Genomic DNA, 24,244 nt, shown 5'->3' with positions numbered 1-24,244 from the left:
GATTTACTTTAATTGGTTAAATAATAAGCAACACATTTTATATGTGCTCTAATATATTAAAAGAGTTTTTTAAATTAACTAAGAACCTGTTATTTTCTAACTTGTAATATGAATAAATGAATGAAAAACAGGAATTAGGGGTGCCTGGGTGGCTCAGTCGGTTGAGCATCCGACTCCGGCTCAGGTCATGATCTCACTACGTGTGAGTTCAAGACCCGTGTCAGCCTCTGTGCTGACTGCTCGCATCTCAGAGCCTGGAGCCTGTTTCAGATTCTGTCTCTGTCTCCCTGCCCCTCCCCCACTTGTGCTCTGTCTCTCTCTCTCTCTCAAATATAAATAAACATTAAAAAAATTTTTTTAAGCAGGAATTAAAACTGAAATTCTTAAACTATTAAATATGATTAAATTTGCAAATGAGGGGACATCTGGCTGGCTCTCAACTCTTGGAGCATATGACTCTTGATCTTGGGGTCAGGAGTTTGAGTCCCACATTAGGTACAGAGATTACTTAATTTAAATGAATGAATGAGTTTTTGTTTTTTGTTTTTTTTAAGATTTGCAAATGAGAAATGCCCTGCCTTAGGAATCAGTGTAGGATGGGCAAAGCTTAGCACATAGCAGCTGATCCAGCCTTTCCAGACCATTTGCCTTTTCTAACTCACTTGTTTTAGGGCATTATAACCTTTGACTTTCTCTTGCAGCTGAAGGCCTTTGGAATTTACCTCAACAAAATAAAGTCACGTTTTACCAAGATGACTAAAGTCTTCACTCACCAAGGAAAAGTGGCTCTCTACAGCAAGCTGGTACAGTCAGCTCAGGTAATTTGACACAGCTAACAGCATAGAAAGAAAGGTCTATTAAAGTTACTTTATAGTGGTTGTAGGATATGAAGAATGTTTCTTCGGAGAGACATGTGAATGAGACTTGGGCATAAATTTACAATGGTTCATAAGAGGTGGAGTTCAATTTATCAAAAGTGGGAAATCCAGAGGCACCTGGTTGGCTCAGTCAGTGAAACATGCAACTCTCAATCTCAGAGTCATGAGTTCAAGACCCACGTTAGGCATGGAGCCTACTTAAAAAAAAAAAAAAAGGGGGCGCCTGGGTGGCTCAGTCGGTTAAGCGTCCGACTTCGGCTCAGGTCATGATCTTACGGTCTGTGAGTTCGAGCCCCGCGTCGGGCTCTGTGCTGACAGCTCAGAGCCTGGAGCCCGTTTCAGATTCTGTGTCTCCCTCTCTCTCTGACCCTCCCCCATTCATGCTCTGTCTCTCTCTGTCTCAAAAATAAATAAACGTTAAAAAAAAAAATTTTTTTTTTTAATTAAAAAAAAAAAAGGGAAATCTGAGTAATTCTAGAATATATTTACTAATATGGGCCTATATCTCATCTCAAATGTTGAGGTAAAACAACGTAGGATTCTGATCTTCTATTGCTAAGGACTGTACTGTAGTATTATCTTCCTCATAGTCCATACCCATCTATGAATGTATGTGCATGTTTATTTTTAGGTATGTACGTATGTAAGTAAGCAAGCAAGCTCTATGACCAATGTGGGGCTTGAACTCACGACCCCTAGATCAAGAGTTGCATACTCTACTGACTTAGCCAACCAGTGCTCCTGTGTGTGCATGTTTAAAGTAGCATTTCCCAAAATGATGATACTTTAAGAAAGGCTCTTCATAAAAAAATTTTCATTTGGCAAATAACTCTGAGAAATGTCACATGCCATATCCTTCCTTTGGAGAAAAAATAGCATATTAAAGTCTAAACTCAGAATTTTTTTTTTAAGTCTAAAAAGAACAAAAAATGCTTTAATTCTATTCAATGTTTTCCATATTTATTTGACCATAGAACATTTTTTTAAGAATTCTTTTTTTTGGGGGGGTGCCTGGGTGGCTCAGTTAGTTGAGCTTCCGACTTCGGCTCAGGTCATGATCTCACGGTCTGTGAGTTCAAGCCCCGTGTCAGGCTCTGTGCTGACAGCTCAGAGCCTGGAGCCTGCCTGGGATTCTGTGTCTTCCTCTCTCTCTGACCCTCCCCCATTCATGCTTGTCTCTCTCTGTCTCAAATAAACATTAAAAAAAATTTTTTTTTAATTTCAAAAAGAATTCTTTTTTTTTTTTTTTTTAAGTAATATATATTAACATGGAAATGCTGGGATAAAGGAAAGTACAAAAAATGGGTTTATATGAATCTGTTATGTATGTCTTTTTTTTTTTAATGTTTATTATTTTTGAGAGAGTGCATGTGAGAGCAGGGGAGGGGCCGAGAGAGAGGGTGACAGAAGATCTAAAGTGGGCTCTGTGCTGACAGCAGAGAGCCCGATGTGGGGCTCAGACTCATGAACCATGAGATCATTGAGCCAAAGTTGAACGCTTAACTGACCAAGTCACCTTGTTATGTATGCTTTTTAAAAACATCTTAAGTCCAGACTTGAAACTTTGACCTTCGTTTCAAGATTTGCCTGTTCATGGTATAGACAAAGCAGTAGGTCAGTAAGTTTAACCATTTATAATGTTAAAGTGTTTTGTTTAGAGGTTTAACTTAACAGTGTAATATTGTATTTTTAGAATGAGAGGGAGAAACTTCAGACAAGGATAGATGAAATGAACAACATACTTAAGAAGATTGAGAACTGTCTCACTGAGGTGGAAATAGGTAAAGTATTTTGAACACTTTCCCAAAGGTAGTTTAATTTTACCTAACAGCTTCCCTATGGTACAGATTGCTGGTATCACTATGCTGAAGCCTTGTATTAGCAATTTGAGACATTAGAGCAAAATAAAGCTCTTTACCTGTGGTCATCCATAACACAATCAACAAGAGATGCCCAAGATAATAAACCTCTTTAGAAAGTTCTTCATAACCTAGACTGTAATCTTATTTTTTTAATAGATGAACTTATTATCTCCATTTGGAAAATAGCTGTCCTTTTAGTTTGACCTCTCATATTCCCAATTTGTTAGTATTGTTGTCCTGCAGTGCTTTCTCATAAATCACAAAATTCCACATAATCATCAAATTTAGAAGCTCTTAGTCCTTAGCTATCTTGACCTCCTTCAGCATTTGACACTGATGATTATTCTCTTCCTTCTGAATCTTTCATCTCCCTAAACCTCTATGATATTGTACTACCCTGACTCTTTTTTTTTCTGACTATTCCTTTTAGCTTCTCTGTTGCTGTCTCTCTAACTTCTTTTGTAGGCCTTTAGATTTTATCATCTACTCATTTCTATATTCTCTCCTTCATGCTTTCATCTGCCTTAACATTTGTGTTTGTATGATTTCCAAATTCAGTTAAATTCATCATTTGTTGAACACCTGCTGCATGCCCAATACTATGCTTAGCCTCAGAAAAAAAGATATTATAAACACAGATTTTTGCCCTTAAATAGCTTATAATTATTCTGAGTGAGGTCATCTTTAGCCTCTCTCTTGAGTTCCAAACTTAACATTTCTAGTTTCTTGCTGAACCTTTATGCAAATATGTCTTTAAGCACCTTAAGGACATTGTTATTTCCAAAATAAAATCTGAAAATCTGCTCTCCCTATGATGTTTCTCATCTCTGTTAATGGCATCACTATTGTTACATACTGTAAACAGCTAAAAACTTTCATTGTCTTTGAGTCTCTCTAATCAGGTCCTGTCATATCTGCTTCTTCAGCATCTCATATTCTTTCCCATTCCCATTAAGGCTATCATCAATTCTGACACGCTATTCCAAGTCTTCTGAATAATCTTTCTATACTCTTTTTTTTTTTTAAGTTTATTTACTTATTTTTTTGAGAGAGATGGTGAGCAGGGGAAGGGCAGAGAGAGAGAGAGGAAGATAGAGAATCCCAAGCAGGCTCCACACTGTTAGCACAGAGCCCCTCACGGGACTCGAACTCACAAACCATGAGATCATGACCCGAGATGAAACCAAGAGTCAGACACTTAACCAACCAAGCCACCTAGGCACCCTGCAATTTTTCTACACTCTTAATTTCATCCTACCTCCTTCTAGTCCAACCTGCGCATTGCTGCCAGATTAAATAATTATGAAGAACAGTTTTCATTATGTTACTCCCTTCACAAACTTCTTTCCATTTATAACAATAAAGTCCAAACACCTAAGCTTGACATTTACATTCTCCACAATAATTTTTAGGTCTTCCTTTCTTAGATGATTTACTATTATTCTTCTATTATGCATCCCAGATTCCAACCAAATCTTGTCATCTCTATGCAGTCCTGCTATTTTGTCTTTGCTAATGCATTTTCCTTCTGTTTTCTACCAAAGGAAGCAGTCCTTATCTCCCTTGAGCTCCTGTAGCTGTTTTATTAGTCCTTCTTGTAGTATACATCTACTTGTAATTATAGTTATTTTTATATAGCTATCTCCCTAATGTGTAAGCTCCATGGAAGCAAAGATCAGCTTTTATTTTTCTCCATATCCTTCAGAGTTCTTAGTACTATGCTTTGCATTGAGCAAGTGCCTAGTACATGTTTTCTACATTGCATTGATAGTGAGTGTATGAATTCCATAATCTTAGACTCCTACTACTCATGCCCTACTCCTTTGTTCATTACCTTTCTTTCTACTTCACATATGAAAAACAAGCTATTAGGTCAGAACTTTTGAACTTCCTACTTCCAAACAAATCAAACTTTTATATATCTATATCCATTCTTTCATCATTCCTTTCTTTTCCCTAAGACCAATCTTTCCACCTAAACTTCAGTTCCATCCCCTCTTCTCAGGAATTTCATATCACTGATTTTCCCTTATCTCTTACATATTCAACCTTTCTGCCTCCTCTCTAAAGGATATATTCACCTCTCTCTTATCTTTAAAATACCAAAAACCACACTTCTTTCTCTAGATACCACTGACAAATAGCTATTTCTTTCTCATTCCTTAATTATGCCTTGAGCAAATATACTGAGTACCTATGTTGTGCCATGTACAGTGCTCAATGCTTAGAATACTATGGTGATTAAACACAAAAACTTTATGGCCCTGTGGAGCTTCTCATCTAGAAAAGAATATAAGAATTAAATAATTTAGGGCACCTGGATGGCTCAGTCAGTTAAGCATCTGACTCTTGGTTTCAGCTCAGCTCTTGATCTCACGGCTTTGAACCTTGTGGTTTCAAACCCCCTGCTGGGCTCTGAGCTGCCTGTGTGGAGCCTGCTTGGGATTCTCTCTCTCTCCCTCTCACTGTCTCTCTCTGCCTCTCCCCAACTTGCTCTGTCTCTCCCAAAATAAATAAGTAAGCTTAAAAATAATAATTTTATGTTAAGTGCTGTGAGAGAGGTTACACGGTGCTGTAAGGTCCTGAAACAAATCTAACCTAGTCAGGTCCGGAGGAGCTTCTCTCTGTGGAAATGGCTTTTAAGTTAAGATCTGAAAATGAGGAGGATTTAAAGTGAGGAAGGGAAAGCAGACTATTTAATATGAATAACACACACAGAAGTTCTTCTATGGGAAAGAATGTAACAAGTACAAGGATCTGAAATAAGGCCAATGTTGGCTAGAATAGAGAAAGCGCAAGAGAGAACATGATTCAGATAAAGCTGGAGATGTCAGCTTTGTGGGCCTGGGCAAGGAGGGCCCCTTAAGGAGGTTTGACTTTTTCTGAGAACAGTGAGCAACCTTGAAGAGTATTAAGCATTGGCTGCAATGTAGAGATGGAATTTGAATAGATGAAGAGTAAATGTAAGAAGTTAAGTACTTATTGGAAATGTGCACACATGCTTTTGTGTACGTGTATCTGTTCCTGTTTCTTGTCCATGGGGTTGCCTAACAATAACTTCAACATATGCAATTATATGTAAACAATTTCTACCTCAGAGTGGCCTATGAGAAGCTGCTGTTGGAGATCATTGTATGTGGCTCAAAGTTCACTTGTCTGCCACTAGAAGCAAGTCTTTGTATGAAATTATAAGTATAGCTCAGTGCTTTATTGGCAAGGAAAGGTGGGGAATGATGACTATTTGTGAAATACTGTTAACACTTCATTTTGGGACCATCTTTTTTTCTCATCTCTGGTTATTTTTGACTGAGTTATTCTAATGCACATTGCCTACTTAGAAACTAAGAATTTGGAGGATGGAGAGAAAGACAATCCTATGGAAGAATGGAATTCAGAAATGAGAGCTGCAGAGAAAGGTAACTGAATTAATTAAGAAGATAAATGGGGGAAAAAAAACAAGCTATTTTCTGTTTATTTAGGTGAGATAAAGTGATACAGAATTTTCAATAGAACAGATGATTTTTTGTAGCAACATTTTAATGTGTCCATTCTGACAGATTTTTTTTTTTCCCTAAAGAACTGGAACAGTTGAAAACTGAAGAAGAAGAGCTCCAAAGGTCAGCTTCAACTGGAGTGTTAGAAAATAGGCTAAACTTTGCAAGGCTAAATGGCTTCCTACCTCTAAAAACTGACAAGATTAGGCACATGAATATTGAATTAAGACTGACTCAGGGCTTCTGTTCCACCTTGAACTTGACCTGTTTTAGTTGGCAGTGTTTTCTAAGCACTTACGGGGCATTAATCCAAGGTAGTATTTCTCAAGCTTGAATAATATCGGGATCCTTTTAAAGAAAATAAACCTAGCATTAAGCTGTTTTTATATTGTACTTTTTTTTTTTTTTTTTAAGTTTATTTACTTACTTTGAGAGAAAGAAGACAGAGAATCCCAAGTAGGCTCCATACTGTCACTGCAGAGCCCAACACGGGGCTCACTCCCACAAACCATGAGATCAAGACCTGAGTGGAAATCAAGAGTCGGATCCTTAACTGACTGAGCCACCCAGGCACCCCAAAATGAAAAGTAAATTTTAATAATAATATTAAAGAATATGCAAACCGTCAAAGATGCAAACCTTCATGGATCCTAATTTTGAGAACCATTGGTTTAAGCTTTTCCTAATTAGACCCTCACTTCTAGATTAATGCTTATTAAAAAAAAAAAAAACACACACAAGAAAAAAAAAAACTAAGAAAACAAAAATGGATGCCATTCACTTCACTGGGGAGCCATCTAGCATGTGACTTCTTCTCATAAACCTTTTATTTTTATGGAGTCCAAATTCTCTGACAACAGCCTTATCTCTCTGATTACCTGCTATGATTTGCAGAAATCTCTTAGAACTGGAAGTACAGAAAGAGCAGACCCTTGCTCAAATAGACTTCGTGCAAAAACAAACAAATAGAACTGAAGAGCTACTGGATCAGTTGAGGTAAGGAAAAGCAGGTGTCATTAGTTTGTGTTTTACCCTGTGCCTTTGTAGTTGGCTAACCTATTACAGCAGTTGACATGTGTTTTTAACATGTATCACTGTTGTTGTTTTTTTTAAGTTTATTTATTGATTTTGAGAGAGAGCCCACATACAGTGGGAGAGGGGCAGAGAGAGAGGGAGAGAGAGAGAGATTCCCAAGCAGGCTCTGCAGTGCCAGCACGGAGCCTGACATGGGGCTTGAAACCACAAACCAGGACTTAAACCCGGGGCTTGAACCCTTGAACCTTGAAATCATGACCCGAGCCAAAATCAAGAGTTGGACACTTACCTGACTGAGCCACCCAGATGCCCCTGTGTATCACTATCTTTAACCCGTAATACAATACAACCTCAAAAAGAGTCAATGTACTCAACACCAAGCTGAAAGTATACAAGGTGGGAAAGCTATGAAATTATCATTTTAAAATATTTAACACTTTATATTGCCTAAACTTGGGTTTTCTCTGATGCAGAACTCAAAATTGGGTCAATTCTTTCAAAAGCATATTTGTACATTCACGGTATTTGAATCAAAATATTTGATTATCTCCCAAGCCAGCAAAAAACTTCAGCAAATATTGCTGGCACTCTTTGTGTGGTATCAAAAGTTAACTCTCCTCTTCTTTTACTTCAGAAAAAAATTTTTGTCTTTGTTTATTTCTCTCCAGCGTGTCTGAGTGGGAAGTCATCGAGTGGAGTGATGATCAAGCTGTGTTCACCTTTCTTTATGACACAATAGAACTTACCATCACCTTTGGAGAGCCAGCAGGTGAGTAGCAAAAGTAATTCCTCTGCAGAAAAATGTATGGATAAACTCACTAAGGAGTCCAATCTTTATTTTACTACAATAATAACTATTAACATAATGAAATGAAAGCACACTAGAAGAAGCAATTATTTTAATTTACGATAATAAGATTTCATTTTATTAGATAGAGAATAAAATAAAAATTCAACTAATGAAAGTTGACCTTTGTTGAATGACATTAGATGAAAGAAATTTTACATATCCAAATAATGGATCAATATGCTATTTGCATCTATTTATTCTGGCTTCCTTTTTTCCATCTGTCTTTTTTGATAGACTTACTCTAATGGCTGGTGACACTTGTTTTGTTTTGTTTTGTTTTGTTTTGTTTTGTTTTGTTTTGAGAGAGAACATGAGCAGGGGAGGGGCAGAGAGAGAGGAGGACAGAAGGTCCAAAGCAGGCTGTCTGCTGACAGTAGCCAGCCTATTGTGGGGCTTGAACTCACGAACCGAAGCTTGAGTTCATGACTTGAGCTGAAGTTGGATGTTCAGCCAACTGAGCCACCCAGGCACCCCTTGATATTTTTTTTTTTTTTTGTACTTAAATTAACCTAAAAAGTTCATTGGAAGTTCTGTATATATTGGTAGGCTTAACAGAGTCTTTGGAATCACTATATGGTAACTGGACAGAGTTCTAGCTATTTTGTTAAGAGGCTCCTGTCGGTGTCTTTAGGTCTTTTCTCTGAAACAATTTCAGCATAGCAAACCAAACTTCACATTTTTCCAGCCTCCACACATGATTCTCCTTAAAATTTCCTTTTCTCAAAGAATATCAACAACTTCAGTCCAGGTCCAAAATTAAATGTTTATTTGTTTGTTTGTTTGTTTGTTTATTTTGAGAGAGAGAGAGGGTGGGGGAGGAGTGGGTAGAGTGAGAGGGAGAGAGAGAATGCCAAACAGACTCTGCACTCAAGCCACCCACATGCTCTAGTCCAGGTCCAAAATTAAAACAGGAATCACTCTTTACCTCTTTATTTTATCCCTTGCCAGGCATATCTAATCATCAATAAGACTTACTGATTTTAATTTCTTAATACTGATCCACTTTTCTTCATTTCCTATCAATAGTCATTTCTAACCAAATGACTACAATAACATTCAAACTGGCCTTTCTGGATCTTCTCCTTTTCCCCTCCAATTCATCTTCCTTCCTGCAGCTATGGGGATTGTTAAAAATCTGATTATGCACCAAATACTCTTAGACTAATGATCAAAATATTTGCTATGAACTGTAACATCTTGCAAGAATTTAATTTTTCCTCCTTTTCCTGCCTCATCTTAAACTATTCTCTGCACTTTGGCACATGGATTTCTTTCATTTCCCTTTTTTTTTTTTTTTTTTTTTTTTTTTTAAAGTAGGCTCCACACACAATGTGGGCCATGAACTCACAACCCTGGGAATCAAGGGTCTCATGCTCTGATGACTGGCCAGCCAGGCACCCCTCTTTCATTTCTTTAAAAGATCATGGTCGGGGCGCCTGGGTGGCTCGGTCAGTTAAGCATCCGACTTCTGCTCAGGTCATGATCTCACGGTCCGTGAGTTCGAGCCCCGTGTCGGGCTCTGTGCTGACCGCTCAGAGCCTGGAGCCTGTTTCAGATTCTGTGTCTCCCTCTCTCTCTGCCCCTCCCCTGTTCATGCTCTGTCTCTTTGTGTCTCAAAAATAAATAAACGTTAAAATTAAAAAAAAAACAAAAAACAAAAGATCATGGTCTTTTTATGGTCAGTCATATTCCATCCTTCTCCAGGACCTTCATAATGATCTTTTTTATGCCTGGAAACCCTTTCCCTTGCCTTTGTCCATTTGGACTACTATAACAAAAATGCCATAAACTGGGTAGCTTATGAACAACCAAAATTTATTTTCTACATTTCTGGAAGCTGGAGATCCAAGACTGGGATGCCAGCATGCTCAGGTAAGAGCCCTCTTCCAGGGCACATACTTTTTATTGTATCCTTATATGCTGAAAGTCCAAGCTAGCTCTTTAGGGTCTCTTCTGAGACCCTAATTAATCTCGTTCATAAGGGGTCTACCCTCATGTCTGAAATACCTCCCCAAAAATCTGTCACCTAATACCAGCACCTTGGGCATTAAGATTTCAACATACAAATTTGAGGGGAGGACACAATCATTCATACCATAGTACTCCCTCTCCACTAAATAAATTTCTGCCAGTAATTCTTAAGAGCTCAGCTCAATTATCACTTTCTCAGGAAAGTTTTCCCTGACTCTCCTTTTACCCATTCCTTCTACTAGTTACCTTCCTCTTATATATTTTCTCATTGCTTCCCGCAGTTTTACTTAATAGTGCCTATTCCCAGTTGTAGTTTTTGGTGTGTTTATTTGTGCAATTATCTGTGTATCCCCCTGAGCTATTAGCTTTTTGAGAATATAATTTGATCGTGTCTTTTTGTCTCATTATTGTATCCCCAGTGCCTAACACATAGAAAATATTCAATAACATGAAAAGAATCAGAATTCGAGAAACATGAGAGAACTCTAGCGTTTGGAGGAGGAAGCAGCTCTCCTGGCTACCTAAAACTCATTACTGTAATGCTAAGAGCATAAATCATTTGCACTGTATTTATAAAAAGAAAGTAGGTGTGAAGAGATCATAGTCATTTTTTTTGTAGGGTGTCTGAAAATAGTATCTTTGCACAAAATTTAGGAGTTAAAGGAGGAGGCCTTGATAAATTTAAAATAAAGGTACTACACCTTAAATTTCCTTCAAAGGCCTGTCAGTAAGTGTAGTTCGGCAGTCTCAGGGGGAGCCTTTACCATTCACAAAAAATAATATGATTCAAGGATATACCTTTAGCTGCTTATATTAAAAAAACACTCTGTTTGGGCACCTGGGTGGCTCAGTCACTTGAGCATCTGACCCTTGATTTCAGCTCATGTCATGATCCCAAAGTGGTGGGATCGAGCCCCATGTCAAACTCTGCACTGAGTGTGGACCCTTCTTAAGATTCTCTTTCTTCTCTCTCTCTCTCTTCACATGCTCTCTCTCTCTCTAAAGAAAAAACAAAAACAAAAAACCCTGCTACCCAGAAAGAGTAGGCTTGTAAAGTACTGAGTTGTATGTGGCTTAAAATCAGATAATAAAAAGAAATACTACTCTTACTCTGGTTCTTCCTAGTTGGTCTCCCTTTCCTGGACAAGGCTTTCAGGAAGATTGTTGACCTGAATTTTCAGTCTCTGTTAGATGGTAAGTCCAGTTATCCACAAAAAACTTGTTGAATATTTACAAGTGTAAATTGCTCCTTGAGAGCTCTTTCACATACAAAGTTAAGTATAAACAATAATAATAATAATAATTTGTCCTTAGAAATGTTTATTAGACATAAAATTGCTTGGATAATGTTCCAAATATTAGGTAGGATTTAATTTTTTTAATTATTACTAGATTTTAAGCAATGATTGATGATTAATAATAGCTGTTTCCATAATTGAAAAATTACCATTATGAGTACTTAATCTGTATCAGGCATTAATGTTACTTATGTTAACACTTGGAGGTAAGGTTCCTCATTTTACAAATTAAGAGAACTGCAGCTCAAAAGAAGTAAGTGTTGTGCTTAGGATCACTCAGGTTGTAAGGAAAGGCAGGATTTAAACTTAGGTTTATGTTACATTTAAGCCCATGTTTTTAACCAGCTTCTATTCTGTACATGATAAAGGCTTGAGTTTTTATAAGAATGTCTGTGTTTACTATATATGTTGATTTATGTGTTTGAAAATAAAACGGAGAGGATACTTAGATACCTAGTAGCTTGAAGGTATTTCTAGTTTATATAATATTTCTAACTTATGTGTAGAAGATAAATGAAAGTAAGTAATACCCTGTTGTTGTTGTTTTTCCTTCCTCAGAGGATAAAGCTCCTCCTTCCTCCCTTTTAGTTCATAAGCTTATCTTCCAGTACATTGAGAAACAAGAATCCTGGAAGAAGAAATGTAAAACACAGCATGAGGTTCCCAAGGTAAATCTCATTAAAGTATTTTGAAAGAAAATTTTGTTTTCTGTCACAAAAAGAAGAGCTCTGAGGGGCTCCTGGGTGGCTCATTTGGTTAGATGTCCAACTCTTGGTTTCGGCTCAGGTCATGATCTCACAGTTTCATGAGTTGGATCCCTGCATCAGGCTCTCCTGGTGGCATGAAGTCTGCTTGGGACACTCTGTCTCTTCCTCTCTCTCTGCCCCTATCTCACTCACACTGTCTTTGTCTCTCTCAAAAATAAGTAAACTTAAAAAAAAAAATTTTTTTTTAATAATAAATTAAAGGGGCGCCTGGGTGGCTCAGTTGGTTGAGCATCCAACCTTGGCTTAGGTCATGATCTCACATTTTGTGCATTAGAGCCCCACATCGGGCTCTGTGCTGACAGCTCAGCATCTGGAGCCTGCTTTGGATTCTGTGTCTCATTCTCTCTCTGCCCCTACCCGACTTGTGCTCTTTCTCTGTCTCTCAAAAAAAATAAATGTAAAAAGAATTTTTTTTTTAAATAATAAATTTTAAAAAAAGAAGAGCTGCAATTTTATATATGTAATAGTGGATCCTGAAATTATAAAAATATTGGGGTGCCTGGGTGGCTCAGTTGGTTAAGCATCTGACTTCAGCTCAGGTCATAATCTCACAGTTCATGAATTCAAGTCCCATGTCAGGCTCTGTGCTGACAGCTCAGAGCCTGGAGCCTGCTTTGGATTCTGTGTCTCCCTCTCTCTCTGCCCCTCCCCCATTCATGTGCTCTCTCTCGAAAATAAACATTTTTTAAAAAATGAAAGTATAGGGGCGTTTGTGTGGCTCAGTCTTTTGGGCATCTGACTTCGACTCAGGTCATGATCTCACGGCTCATGGGTTCAAGCCCCACATCAGACTCTGTGCTGACAACTCAGAGCCTGGAGCCTGCTTTGGATTCTGTGTCTTCCTCTCTCTCTGCCCCTCCTCAGCTCAAACTCTGTCTCTGTCTCTCTCTCAAAAATAAACATTACAAAAAAAATTTTATATGAAAGTTTAAATATATAAATTATTTAACTTTGGGGATTTCTTTATAACAGAGCCACTAAAAACTGAAATGTTTTCATAATTTCTTTTTTTTTCCCCCTATTTTTCCCAGATGCTTCAAGAAATTTCACTTGTAGTGAGCCATTGTAGACTCCTTGGAGAAGAAATTGAGTTTTTAAAGAGATGGGGACCAAATTATAACCTAATGAACATAGATGTGACTAATACCGAGTAAGTGTATTACTTTCCCAGGGCTGCCTTAACAAAGTGCTACAAATTCAGTGGCTTTAAACAACAGCAATTTATTGTTTCACAGTTCTGGAGGCTAGAAGTCATCAAGATGTTAGCAGGGTTTGTTCTTTCGGAGGGGCTAAGAGAATCTGTTTCATGCCTCTCTCTTAAATTCTAGTGATTTGCTGGCAATCATTGACATACCTTGGCTTATAAATATATAACTCCAGTATCTGCTTTCATCTTCACATCATGTTCTTCCTGTATGCATGTTTGTGTCCAAATGCCCCCTTTTTATAAGGACACCAATCATTTTGGATTAGGAGACCATCCCACTCCAGTAGGACTCCATCTTAACTAATTAAATCTGCAATGATCTTACATTCTGAGATACTGGGGGCTAGGGCTTCAACATATGAATGGCAGTAGGGACATAGTTCAATCTGTAACAGTAAGTAAGTAATCAAAAACTTACTAAAATGATTTCTTTCAGTGAATTTTATGACTAACAATGGAAATGAACAACCATAATAATACTTTGTTCCAGATGTTTTACCCTCTGTCCATTTGATAAGGACAAGAAATAATGTACCACCTAAGTTTCACCTACCAGTGTAAAAAGAAAATATATTTGTTTCATTCTATGTTTGTTTTTTATTTTTAATTGAGGATTTTGTCTTTTACAGATTGAGGCTTTTATTCTCCAGCTCTGCAGCATTTGCAAAGTTTGAGATAACTTTACCTCTCTCAGTTCATTTTCCAACTGTCCGCTTACCTTTTTCCATTCAAAATCACATTGGAAACATTGGGTAAGTAAAGGGCCAGCAGGATAGGGCTCCTAATGACTTTTCTACCTCTCCTCTATTATTTGAAAAATCTCTCAAAGTGGCCAGAAATAATGGATATATACCATTATTGGATATGCCAATAATGGATAATCCATACTGAGTGCCAAATGTTACTCCTGACTTCCTTTTGAAGGATTTGTTCTTATAATTTAGTGACCTTCATTGCTAGCACCTTGGATACTGGAGACCACTGGTATATTCTTTTATACTTGCTCCACTTTTTGAATAATCTTACCTAAAACAGGAGCCCAAAAAGGAAAAAAATGGGTATAAGCTTAGCCCAGATCATATATAAACAACCTTTATGCCCTTAAAAACAGAATATCACTTAATCACTTAGTAATCATTTAAAAAAGCTGTGCAGTCATAATGCTTTTCTCAGTTAGCCTTTGTCACTAGACATAACAATATTTCATTCCTATTTGTGACTTTTTAGACATACAGTTGACAGTTTGTAAGATGGTAGAGTTTAGAATGCACCCACCTCAAATCCATCAGCAAACACCAGCAGTTTAGATTTTTAGCTAAGTCAAGATACCCCCCAGTTCATACAGAATTGCTCTTAGGCCTTGTTTTTGGAATCCCAGTTCAAACTGGACAGTCTATTTTTAGAAATGTCTATTTATGCTTCCTAAAAGACTCAGAGACCATACCCAAAAACATGAATTCCACTGAAATGCTATCGATAAGTACGTTTCCAGAAAAATTAATGAACCTTTTGTTCTTTCTAGCCAAGATGAAATCACTGCAATTCTATCTAAAGTGCCACTGGAGGACAACTACCTAAAGAATGTAGTCAAGCAAATTTACCAAGATCTACTTCAGGACTGCCATTTCTACCACTAGACCTATGGACTACAGCTATAATAACCAAGCATAGCGCACATCATAATGATACTACGTCGGAGTATCCATTGCTATTTAATCTTTGTCTTTAGGTGATAGAAAGAAGCCTCATAAAACTCCTCCTGATGATGTTATAGTTAATTTGTTATAGTTAATATGGCTAGTGTTTAAATCTCTACAGTCAGGAATGATGAAAGTCCTCAAATAGCCTTTTATCATCTTGCTCATCTTTTTATGAAAGGTTCAAATAGTAGAACACTTAGGGAAAATTTCTTCTAATTAAAGTTGTGCTCTTTGCTTTAGTACAGGCCCTACAGAGTACCTTTAAGTGGAGCTGTCACCGCTGACAAAAACATTAGCCATTTCCTCATATGTACAGCTCTAATTTTTTGGTTGCTGGCCTTCTGTCTAGTAGGTATTTTTCTGGGATAGAGATTTATCTGTCTACAAACTACTCTTTCTCCTTTTTCTTCATTTTAAAAATTTTATTAAGAAAAAGCAATAGCACTCAGCTATTCAAATGGTTGCCATCTTTTCTAGAGGGCCTTGACTTTTATTATGTAATATGTGTTAATATTTTCTCAGTATAATTTTGTAGAGAAAGTTAATTCATTTTGGGCCAGTACATATATGTAAATATATTGATATTTTTTTGTTTTTGTGATGTAGTAAGGAGATATATATATATATATACATATGGAAATACATAGTCGTGTATAGAGAGATACTCTTCTTCCTAGGCAATTTCCATCTTTCTGAAGGATGCTTTACAGCAAGATTCTCAGTCTCTTTCTATCAAATAATTGTACTTCAAACAATATCAAATTTAAAACCACCAGTTCTGTCCAGTTCTGGCAGTAGTAATTAATTTAATGTGAGAATTGGTTTCTGAAGCCACACCCTTCTCATAAACAAAAATAAGCCATATCCATTGATATTGAATGACCAGTATTATCTGTGAGATAAATATGAGAAAATTTTTACCCAAACTTTAATTGAATCCTAATCATGATAATTTATTCATTTCTTTTGTATTTAATTATAAACTAAAGTATATTTGCATTTCAAACTAATTCATATTAAAATTTTGCTTTATACTTTATGATCAGGTTAAAGTCCTCTGGGTCCCATGAATGTTATCTTCGCTCTTAAATTGGCTTTTACTTCTGAGCTATTGGTCAGAAAGATCACATGGTCTTTTAAACCTCAAATTCAACATAAAATTTATTTTCCATAAAAATCAAGATGTAAATATTCTTGAAAAACTTTTAAAGTCACCAATGTGGCCTGTTTTCCATGAAACTTAAATTAGTTTTCTTATTGGAGTTGTTTTATTTATATTCTGTAAACCTAAAAAGTAGAAATTTTCTTCTATTCATTTTGGTAAACTGGAATGACCAGCTTCAAGAATGATTTGGCTTGTAATTATGGACTCTGCTTTCTTGGGTTTAGTTACAAAATTGTAATATATACCTAGTTATTTGCATTTGTATTTGTTCAAAGGATTGGCTATTTCTATAAACATTTTTTGGAAATTGTTCCTTCACTAATTAGAAGCAGACTGGTTTTTGCACTATTAAAATAAGTTTATTATATGAAATCTTTTTTTTTTATGTTTGTTTATTTTTGAGAGAGACAGAGCATAAGCAGAGGAAGGGCAAAGAGAGAGGAAGACGCAGGCTCCAGGCTCCATGATGTTAGCACAGAGCCTGATGTGGGGCTCAAACTGACGAACGCTGAGATCATGACCCTAGCCAAAGTTGTATGTCTCGCCAACTGAGCCACCCAGGCGCCCCTATTATATGAAATCTTTTTAAGCAGTGTCTGTTTATGAAGTGAAGAGGTTTGTTGTTGTTTTTTACCATGTATTCAATAGACCTGTGAAGATAGAAAAAGGAAGCTCTCTCTAGAAATACACACTCGAAAATTCAGATAAGATTATGTCAGGACCTGAGTGTAAGAACGAGATACAAACTATAGTTATCCCTATGTCTCTGAAAGACAGTAAAAGAAAACTATTTGAAGTTCCTTAGGAAACTATGATTTCTAAGGGCTAATGGAGTGGTTCTCCAAGTATAGTCCCTAGACTAGTAGCATCAGTTTCTCCCCAAACCTGCTGTATCAGAAACGCTAGGGGTGGGGACCAGTACTCTGTGTGTGTTTATTTTTTTTTACTTTCTTTTTCTTTTTCGTTTATTTATTTATTTTGAGAGAGATTGAGAGCAAGGGAGGGCAGAGAGAGACGAGAGAGAATTCCAAGCCAGGCTCTCGATGTCAGCACAGGGCCCCATAGGGCCCCTTGCAGGGCTTAAACTCATATGACTTGAGCTGGAATTAAGAGCCAGATATTTAACCACTCAGCCACCCAGGCACCCCTTAACTTTTTTTTTTTTCAATAACTTCACTAAAATATAATTGACATCATACAATTCACCTTTTATTTTTTAATTTAAAATTTTTTTTTTCAAAGTTTATTTATGTTTGAGAGACAGAGTGTGAGCAGGGGAGGGACAGAGAGAGAGAGGGAGGGAGACACAGAAACCAAAACAGGCCCCAGGCTCCAAGCTGTCAGCATAGAGCCTGACGCAGGGCTCGAACCCACGAACCATGAGATCATGACCTGAGTCAAAATCAGCACTCAACCTACTGAGCCACCCAGACACCCCACACCTTTAGAGAGAGTGCACACATGTGAGTGCAGGAAGAGCAGAGAGAGAGAGGGAGAGAGAGAATCCCATGCAAGATCTGTTGTGTCAGCGCAGAGCCCAACAAGGATCTGAGTCCCATGAACTGCAAGAACATGACCTGAGTCAAGATCAAGTCACACACTCAACTGACTGAGCCACCCAGGTGCCCCTGGACCCTTATCTTATATCACATACAAAAATTAAAATGGATCAAAGAACTAAATGTTAAGAGCTAAAACTATGAAGTATAAATCTCTTAGAAAAAAAGCATAGGGGAAAAGCTTTGCAATGTTGGATTTGGTGATAAATTTTTAGATATGATGCCAAAAGTACAGGCAACAGAAATAAAAATAGATAAATTAGACTATATCAAAATTTGAAATTTGTGCAATAGGACATAAACTGGGGCACAGTGCTGGAAGAAATTAAAAGCCTAAATAAATGGAAGACATTCCATATGCATGGGTTGAAAGGCAAGCTGTTAAGATGGCAATACTACCTAAAGTAATGTGCAGATTGAAAGCAGCCCCTATCAAAATCCCATCAACCTTTTTAGGATGGAAAATGGAAAAGTTGATCCTAAAAATTTCTATGGAATTGCAAAGCACACTCATGGTATATCTGATAAGGGTCTAGTATCCAGAACATATAAAGAATTCTTGAAACTTAACAAGTAGACAATCCAATTTTTTAAATGGACAAAGGACTTGAATAGACGTTTTTCCAAAGAAGATATACAAATGGCATATACAACAAGTATATGAAAAAAAATACTTGACATCATTAGTCATTAGGAAAATGCAAATTCAAACCATGATGAGATACCACCTTAAAACTATTAGAATGAGTAAATTTTTAAATTTTTTTTTAGATGTTTATTTTTGAGACCGAGTGAACAGGGAAGAGGCAGAGAGGGAGACAGAGTATTTGAAGCAGTCACCGCACTGATAGCAGCAAGCCCAGTGCAGGGCTCGAACTCACAAACTGCGAGATCATGACCTGAGTAAAGTCAGTGACTCAACCAACTAAGCCACCCAGGCACTCCTAGAATGGATAATTTTTAAAATGAAAAATGAGGCACCTGGGCATCTCAGTCCATTGAGCATCCAACTTTGGCTCAGGTCAAAGTTTGGCTCGTGAACTCACTTTGGCTCCTGAGCTCTATGCCAACAGTTCAGAGCTTGGAGCTTGCTTCAGATTCTCTCTCTCTCTCTCTCTCTCTCTCTCTCTCTCTCTCTCTTTGCCCCTTTCCCTCCCCCCAAGAAAAAAAGACTTAAAAATGGAAAATACGGGGCCCCTGGCTGGCTCAGTCAGTGGAGCATGCAATTCTTGATCTCAAGGTTGTGAGTTTGAGCCCCATGTTGGGCATAGAGATTACTCAATAAATAAATAAATAGGGTCGCCTGGTAGCTCAGCATCCCAACTCTTGATTTCGGCTCAGGTCATGATCTCACAGATTTGTGAGATGGAGCCCCAGGTCAGGCTCTGTGATGACAGCACAGAGCCTGCTTGGGGTTCTTTCCGTCTCTCTCTGCCCCTCCCCTGCTTGCACTCATGCATGCACCCTCTCTCTCTCTCAAAATAAGTAAGGAAATAAACTGGAAAGTAAGTGTTGGAGGAGATATGGAGAAATCAAAACCTTGTGATTTCTGGTGAGAAGGTAAAATTAAGAAGCACGTACAATTCTTTAAACACTTTTATATCCAAACTTTAAGTCCAAAAGGCTGTCATTCTAGTTTTTCTTTATTTTTAAAGTAGGCTTCAGGCCCAGCACAGAGCCCAACATGGGGCTTGAACTCATGACCCTGAGATCAAGACCTGAGCTGAGCTTGTATCAGATGCTTAACCAACTGAACTATCCAGGTGCCCCAAAATGCTGTCATTTTAAACATTACTTGTAGAAATTCTAAAAATAATGTCACATTTAATAAGGAAACTCTAAAGCACAAATTCTCAGAAGCAGTCACTGTCAACCTGTCAATTGTCAATATCAGTATTTATAATTAACTAGTATGGTTTTCATGTCACCTGAGGATGCTGGTAGAGTGATCATGAGATAACCTCATCCAACTGAATGTGCAAGGAAACACTCATCAATATTTTATGTATTTTGGGTTTTCACTCTTTATTTATGACAAATATTCTGCATCTGTGATTCTCTCCAGTTAACAGTTCTTTGAAATGTGGCATCGGCCAGTCGGAGAATGGAGTCATCTGACTCACCCTTCCTGTGAATGGGCTCATCGATAGTGAAGGTTTTAAACTGGCTGTTGAACCTGTCTGTCACCTTGTCAACTTCAGCCTTATTCATCTAGAGGGATCCGTGGTCCTTGGCACTGATGACACGGTTGCTGGCTGAGCATTTCTGCGGCACATATAGGTCCATGAACTGGCTGGAGTCATTCTGTATGTGGAGGGCGCACCTGGTTCTGCCAGGAGGGAGCCCTGGCAGAACCTGTGCCTGGCCACAGGACCTACCTGGTGCCAGCCACCACAACCAGTGGGAGCAAGGAAAGTCATCAGTATTTTATATAAAGAGAAGACTGCCTGCTAGGGACTTGGGTTCTAACATTCCCATTCCTATACTCCACAAATGAGCGGAATGACTGAAAAGCTCCCAGTTTCCTAGAGGTAGGGCAAGTCTTTCTAACCCAAGATGTTTATTTGGGGACTTTCATTGTTTGGGACGATTGGAGTGTCCAGTTGCTCCCAGTAATAATATGTCCAGGGTGGTCAGCTTCTAGATAATTAGTCTGAGCTGATTGTATGCCAGGCTATCTGTTTCATACGGTTTGTTTATTGAATCCAATCAAGTTTTTCAGCTGTTCCTCTGAATTTCTCCTGTATTGGATAAAAATTGTTTTGGGAGTGTGTCTAAGGCTAGCTCTTGCTGAGATAGGGGTGAAGATTTTCACCATCTTCTGATAGAACCTAGATTCCATTGCCTCTGCAATGTCTCTGCCCTGATGAGGGTGGAGAGCAGGCTCTAACCCCCTTTCCTTCTTTCCTCTGGAGGCCTTTTCTGAGTTAAGACTGATATGAAGCAGTGCAGCTAAGTCTGACCCAAGTTTCTGCTATAAACATACTGGATTAGCATCTTTTCTGTGGCAACAGCTGGCAGCAGTTAACCTCTCTTGAGTTTCATTTTCCTCACTTGTAAAACAATAGTAATACTTTCTCACATATTAGTTTCTTTTTTTATGTTGATTTTTGAGAGAGAGAGAGAGACACAGAGCGTGAGTGGGGAAGGGGCGGAGAGAGGGAGATACAGAAACTGAAACAGGCTCCAGGCTCTTTCTCACAGTGTTAGTATTAAATGAGTTCATGTACATAAAGCGTTGCACAAAGTAAGTACTCAAAAAATGGTAAACATATAGCATATTTTTAATACATACAGAGTACTCGGAAAATTTAAATACTAAAAAGCAGATTGGGGGCACCTGGGTGGCTCAGTCGGTTAAGCGTCCGACTTCAGCTTAGGTCATGATCTCGTGGTTTGTGAGTTCGAGCCCTGCGTCGGGCTCTGTGCTGACAGCTCAGAGCCTGGAGCCTGCTTTGGATTCTGTGTCTCACTTTCTCTCTGCCCCTCCCCTGCTCATGCTCTCTCTGTCTCAAAAATAAATAAAACATTAAAAACATTTTTTAAATAAAAATTTTAAAAAGCAGATTTGATTGTTTGATACACAGAACCTATGTAATATTATTATTTTAAAACATGTTTACCCTAAATCTAATCATTAGAAGTAAGTAGCCAAATCCAGATTACTGGACATTTTCTAGACAACTGGCTTGGCATCTTCAAAAATGTCAATGTCATGAAATCAAAACAAAACAAAAAGGGGATCTCTCCTAGATTACAAGAGACTAAAGATACTTTTGAAAGGGAATGCTTGATCCTTGATTAAATCCTTTATTAAAAACACAAGGGGTGCCAGTTGGTTAAGCGTCTGACTTCAGCTCAGTTCACGATCTCCTGGTTTGTGAGTCTGAGCCCCACATTGGGCTCTGTGCTGACAGCTCAGAGCCTGGAGCCTGTTTCAAAATCTGTGTCTCACTCTCTTTGCCCCTCTCCCACTTGCTCGCATGCTCTCTTTCTCTCTCTCTCTCAAAAATAAACATTAAAGGGGTGCCTGGTGGCTCAGTCTGTTGAACGTCCGACTTCAGCTCTGGTCATGATCTCTCAGTTCGTGAGTTTGAGCCCCATGTTGGGGCTCTGTGCTGCCAGCTCAGAGCCTGGAGCCTGCTTCAGATTGTGTGTCCCCCTCTGTCTCCGCCCCACCCCTGATTGTGCTCTGTCTCAGTCTTTCAAAAATGAATAAACATAAAAAAATTTTTTAATAAAAATACACATTAATAAATAAATACATAATAAATAAATAAAAACCCCACAACCCAGGGGCACCTGGCTGGCTCAGTCAGAGGAGCTTGTGACAACTCTTGAGCCTGAGGTCATGAGTTCAAGCCCCACATTGGGTGTAAAGATTACTTAAATAAATAAAACTTTAAAAAAATTAACAAAAATTGAATTTTAAAATTTAAATTTACACTTAAAATAATTTATTCAACAATTCATGAATCAAGCAGCATCCTATCTAGCAATAGAAAGGAACTCGGAAGGACTGTACAAAGTGGAAGGTTTTTGAAATGCCAAAACGGGGCAGGAAAAAGAAATTACTAGTAAAGAATGCATTGTTTCATGCAAGGTTGCCCTTCTGAAGGGAAGGGAAGGGATCTGTGGATTATCTCACTAGTGCTGAGTAGGTAATTCCATGTCGACCAGTTAAAGGTTACATTCCAGAAAAGCTAAAACTGAAATTAGGTTAGGTATTAAGTTTTGGTTTGCTGACATGAAGCTTAGCACAAATGACTCCATTTTTGGTCTGTTGCTCCTTTTTAACACCTATTAAGGATATTTTGAGAACACTTGGAAATCTGAATATAAACCATATATTAGATAATATTCTCGTATCAGTGTTACATTTCTCAGGTGTGATAACAGTATTGTAGTTATATAGGAGAATGTCCTTATTAGAAAATACATGTCTGCAACTTACTTTCAAATGGCTTTTTAAAAGTGTCTGTTTATACATGTATGTGTGTGAGAGAAACAAGAACATTACTGTAGGCTTGTTTTTTTCAAAATAAAAAATTGGAAATAAAAAGAGTTTTGCTTGATGACTAAGTAACTAAAGGCAGTATAGTTCTGAGACTGATTTCATCCAGGTTGTAGCAAAGTTTGATTAATCTGTTTTGTTCCATAAAGTAGATATATCTTCCTTCAACTTTTTAAAAAATAACTCTAGGACTAACATGGGGCTCAAACTCACAACCCCGAGATCAAGAATGGCATGCTCTACCAACTGAGCCAGACACCCCTTCTTTCAACTATTTTTTTTATGTTTATTTATTTTTGAAAGAGAGAGAGAGACAGAGTGTGAGCAGGGGAGAGGCAGAGAGAGAGAGAGGGAGACACACAATCTGAAGCAGGGTCCAGGCTCTGCCCTGGCAGCACAGAGCCCCAGGAGGTCCAAACCCACAAACCCAGAGAGAGAGAGATCAGGACCTGAACTGAAGTCGGAAGCTTAGCCAACTGAGCCACCCAGGCACCACTTCAACTATTTTTTTATGCCAAATTTGATTTCTTCCTTCCCTAGACTATGGCAAATTCTTGCTTTTTTTTTTTTTTTTTTTTTTTTTTTTTTAAGACTAGGAGCAAGGCAGAGATAGAGAATGAGAATCCCAAGCAGGCTCTGCCCTGGCAGCGCAGAGCCAGGCAGGGATGAATCCCAACCCTGGGATCATGACCCAAGCCAAATCACGAGTTAGTAGTTCAACTAACTGAGCCACCCAGACATCCTGCAAATTCTTGCTCTCCTTTTCTTTTTTCTTTTTTTTTTTTTTTTTTTTTTTTTTTTTTTTAGAAACATCAACTGGTTAATTCCAGGCCCAACCTTTCTACCCCCATACACACTTGGCCCCTGGATGGGCACTTCAGAGGCCTTGTGCTGTGCTGTGGCCTGACCTGGTACCAGTCCCTCTCTGGTGATGGCCCAGTTGTAGCTCTTCCGGGAGTCGAACACTTCTTCTACCCACGCCTCCAGATTCTCTCAGGTGATGAAATGTTTTGCCTCCTCCTGCAGCTGCCGCACCTTCCTGATCTTTTGGCTGCTCCCAGGCCTGCGCCTCTCGGCCCACGGGGCCTTCTCCTCTACTTGCCACTGCTCCTGCTCCTGCACCTCCGCCTCCTGCCGCAGTCCCCCTAACCATAGCTCGTGCAGTTGCTGATTCTCCGCCCGGTTCCAAGCCAGCAGGTTACTGTAGTCAGCTGCATCCTGCAGCACCTTACCCTCTGCCAGATTCCCTGCCCAGGCCTCGTGCACCTTCTTCCATACCTTGGACACGAACTCCGGCCTGAGGGCGCGCATCGACTGGCGGTACTGCCGGTAATGCTCGGTCTGCATGAAGAACTCTACAGAACCCACCTCAGGCGGGGGTCGCCACGCCCCCGATCTCGGACTTGGCCGGGTGGGGCGGGGGCGGGGGGCGGGGGGTGGGGGG

General features: G+C 38.6%; 1 protein-coding gene and 1 pseudogene across 3 annotated transcripts in view; one reads left to right on the top strand and one right to left on the bottom strand.

The window, feature by feature from the left end:
• KNL1 (kinetochore scaffold 1) overlaps window positions 1-16,599 on the top strand; it is a 66,542-nt gene extending 49,943 nt beyond the window's left edge. For all 3 annotated transcript variants that reach the window (XM_042942398.1, XM_042942396.1, XM_042942397.1), the window contains exons 16-26: window positions 702-818; window positions 2,572-2,659; window positions 6,079-6,156; window positions 6,318-6,357; window positions 7,129-7,230; window positions 7,938-8,038; window positions 11,216-11,284; window positions 11,947-12,056; window positions 13,187-13,305; window positions 13,992-14,114; window positions 14,885-16,599. In XM_042942398.1, coding sequence (XP_042798332.1) covers window positions 702-818; window positions 2,572-2,659; window positions 6,079-6,156; window positions 6,318-6,357; window positions 7,129-7,230; window positions 7,938-8,038; window positions 11,216-11,284; window positions 11,947-12,056; window positions 13,187-13,305; window positions 13,992-14,114; window positions 14,885-14,999 — 1,062 coding nt within the window. In that variant the 3' untranslated portion in view covers window positions 15,000-16,599. The remainder of the gene's footprint in view (window positions 1-701; window positions 819-2,571; window positions 2,660-6,078; window positions 6,157-6,317; window positions 6,358-7,128; window positions 7,231-7,937; window positions 8,039-11,215; window positions 11,285-11,946; window positions 12,057-13,186; window positions 13,306-13,991; window positions 14,115-14,884) is intronic.
• Window positions 16,600-19,997: 3,398 nt separating this feature from the next.
• Window positions 19,998-24,214, bottom strand: LOC122222558 (annotated as a pseudogene).
• Between the last annotated feature and the right edge of the window lie 30 nt (window positions 24,215-24,244).

This window comes from Panthera leo, chromosome B3 (assembly GCF_018350215.1).
Source record: "Panthera leo isolate Ple1 chromosome B3, P.leo_Ple1_pat1.1, whole genome shotgun sequence".
In the NCBI taxonomy this organism is placed as follows: Eukaryota; Metazoa; Chordata; class Mammalia; order Carnivora; family Felidae; genus Panthera; species Panthera leo.
The sequence above is the reverse complement of the archived record's forward strand: the minus strand, read 5'-3'. Positions and strand labels throughout refer to the sequence as shown.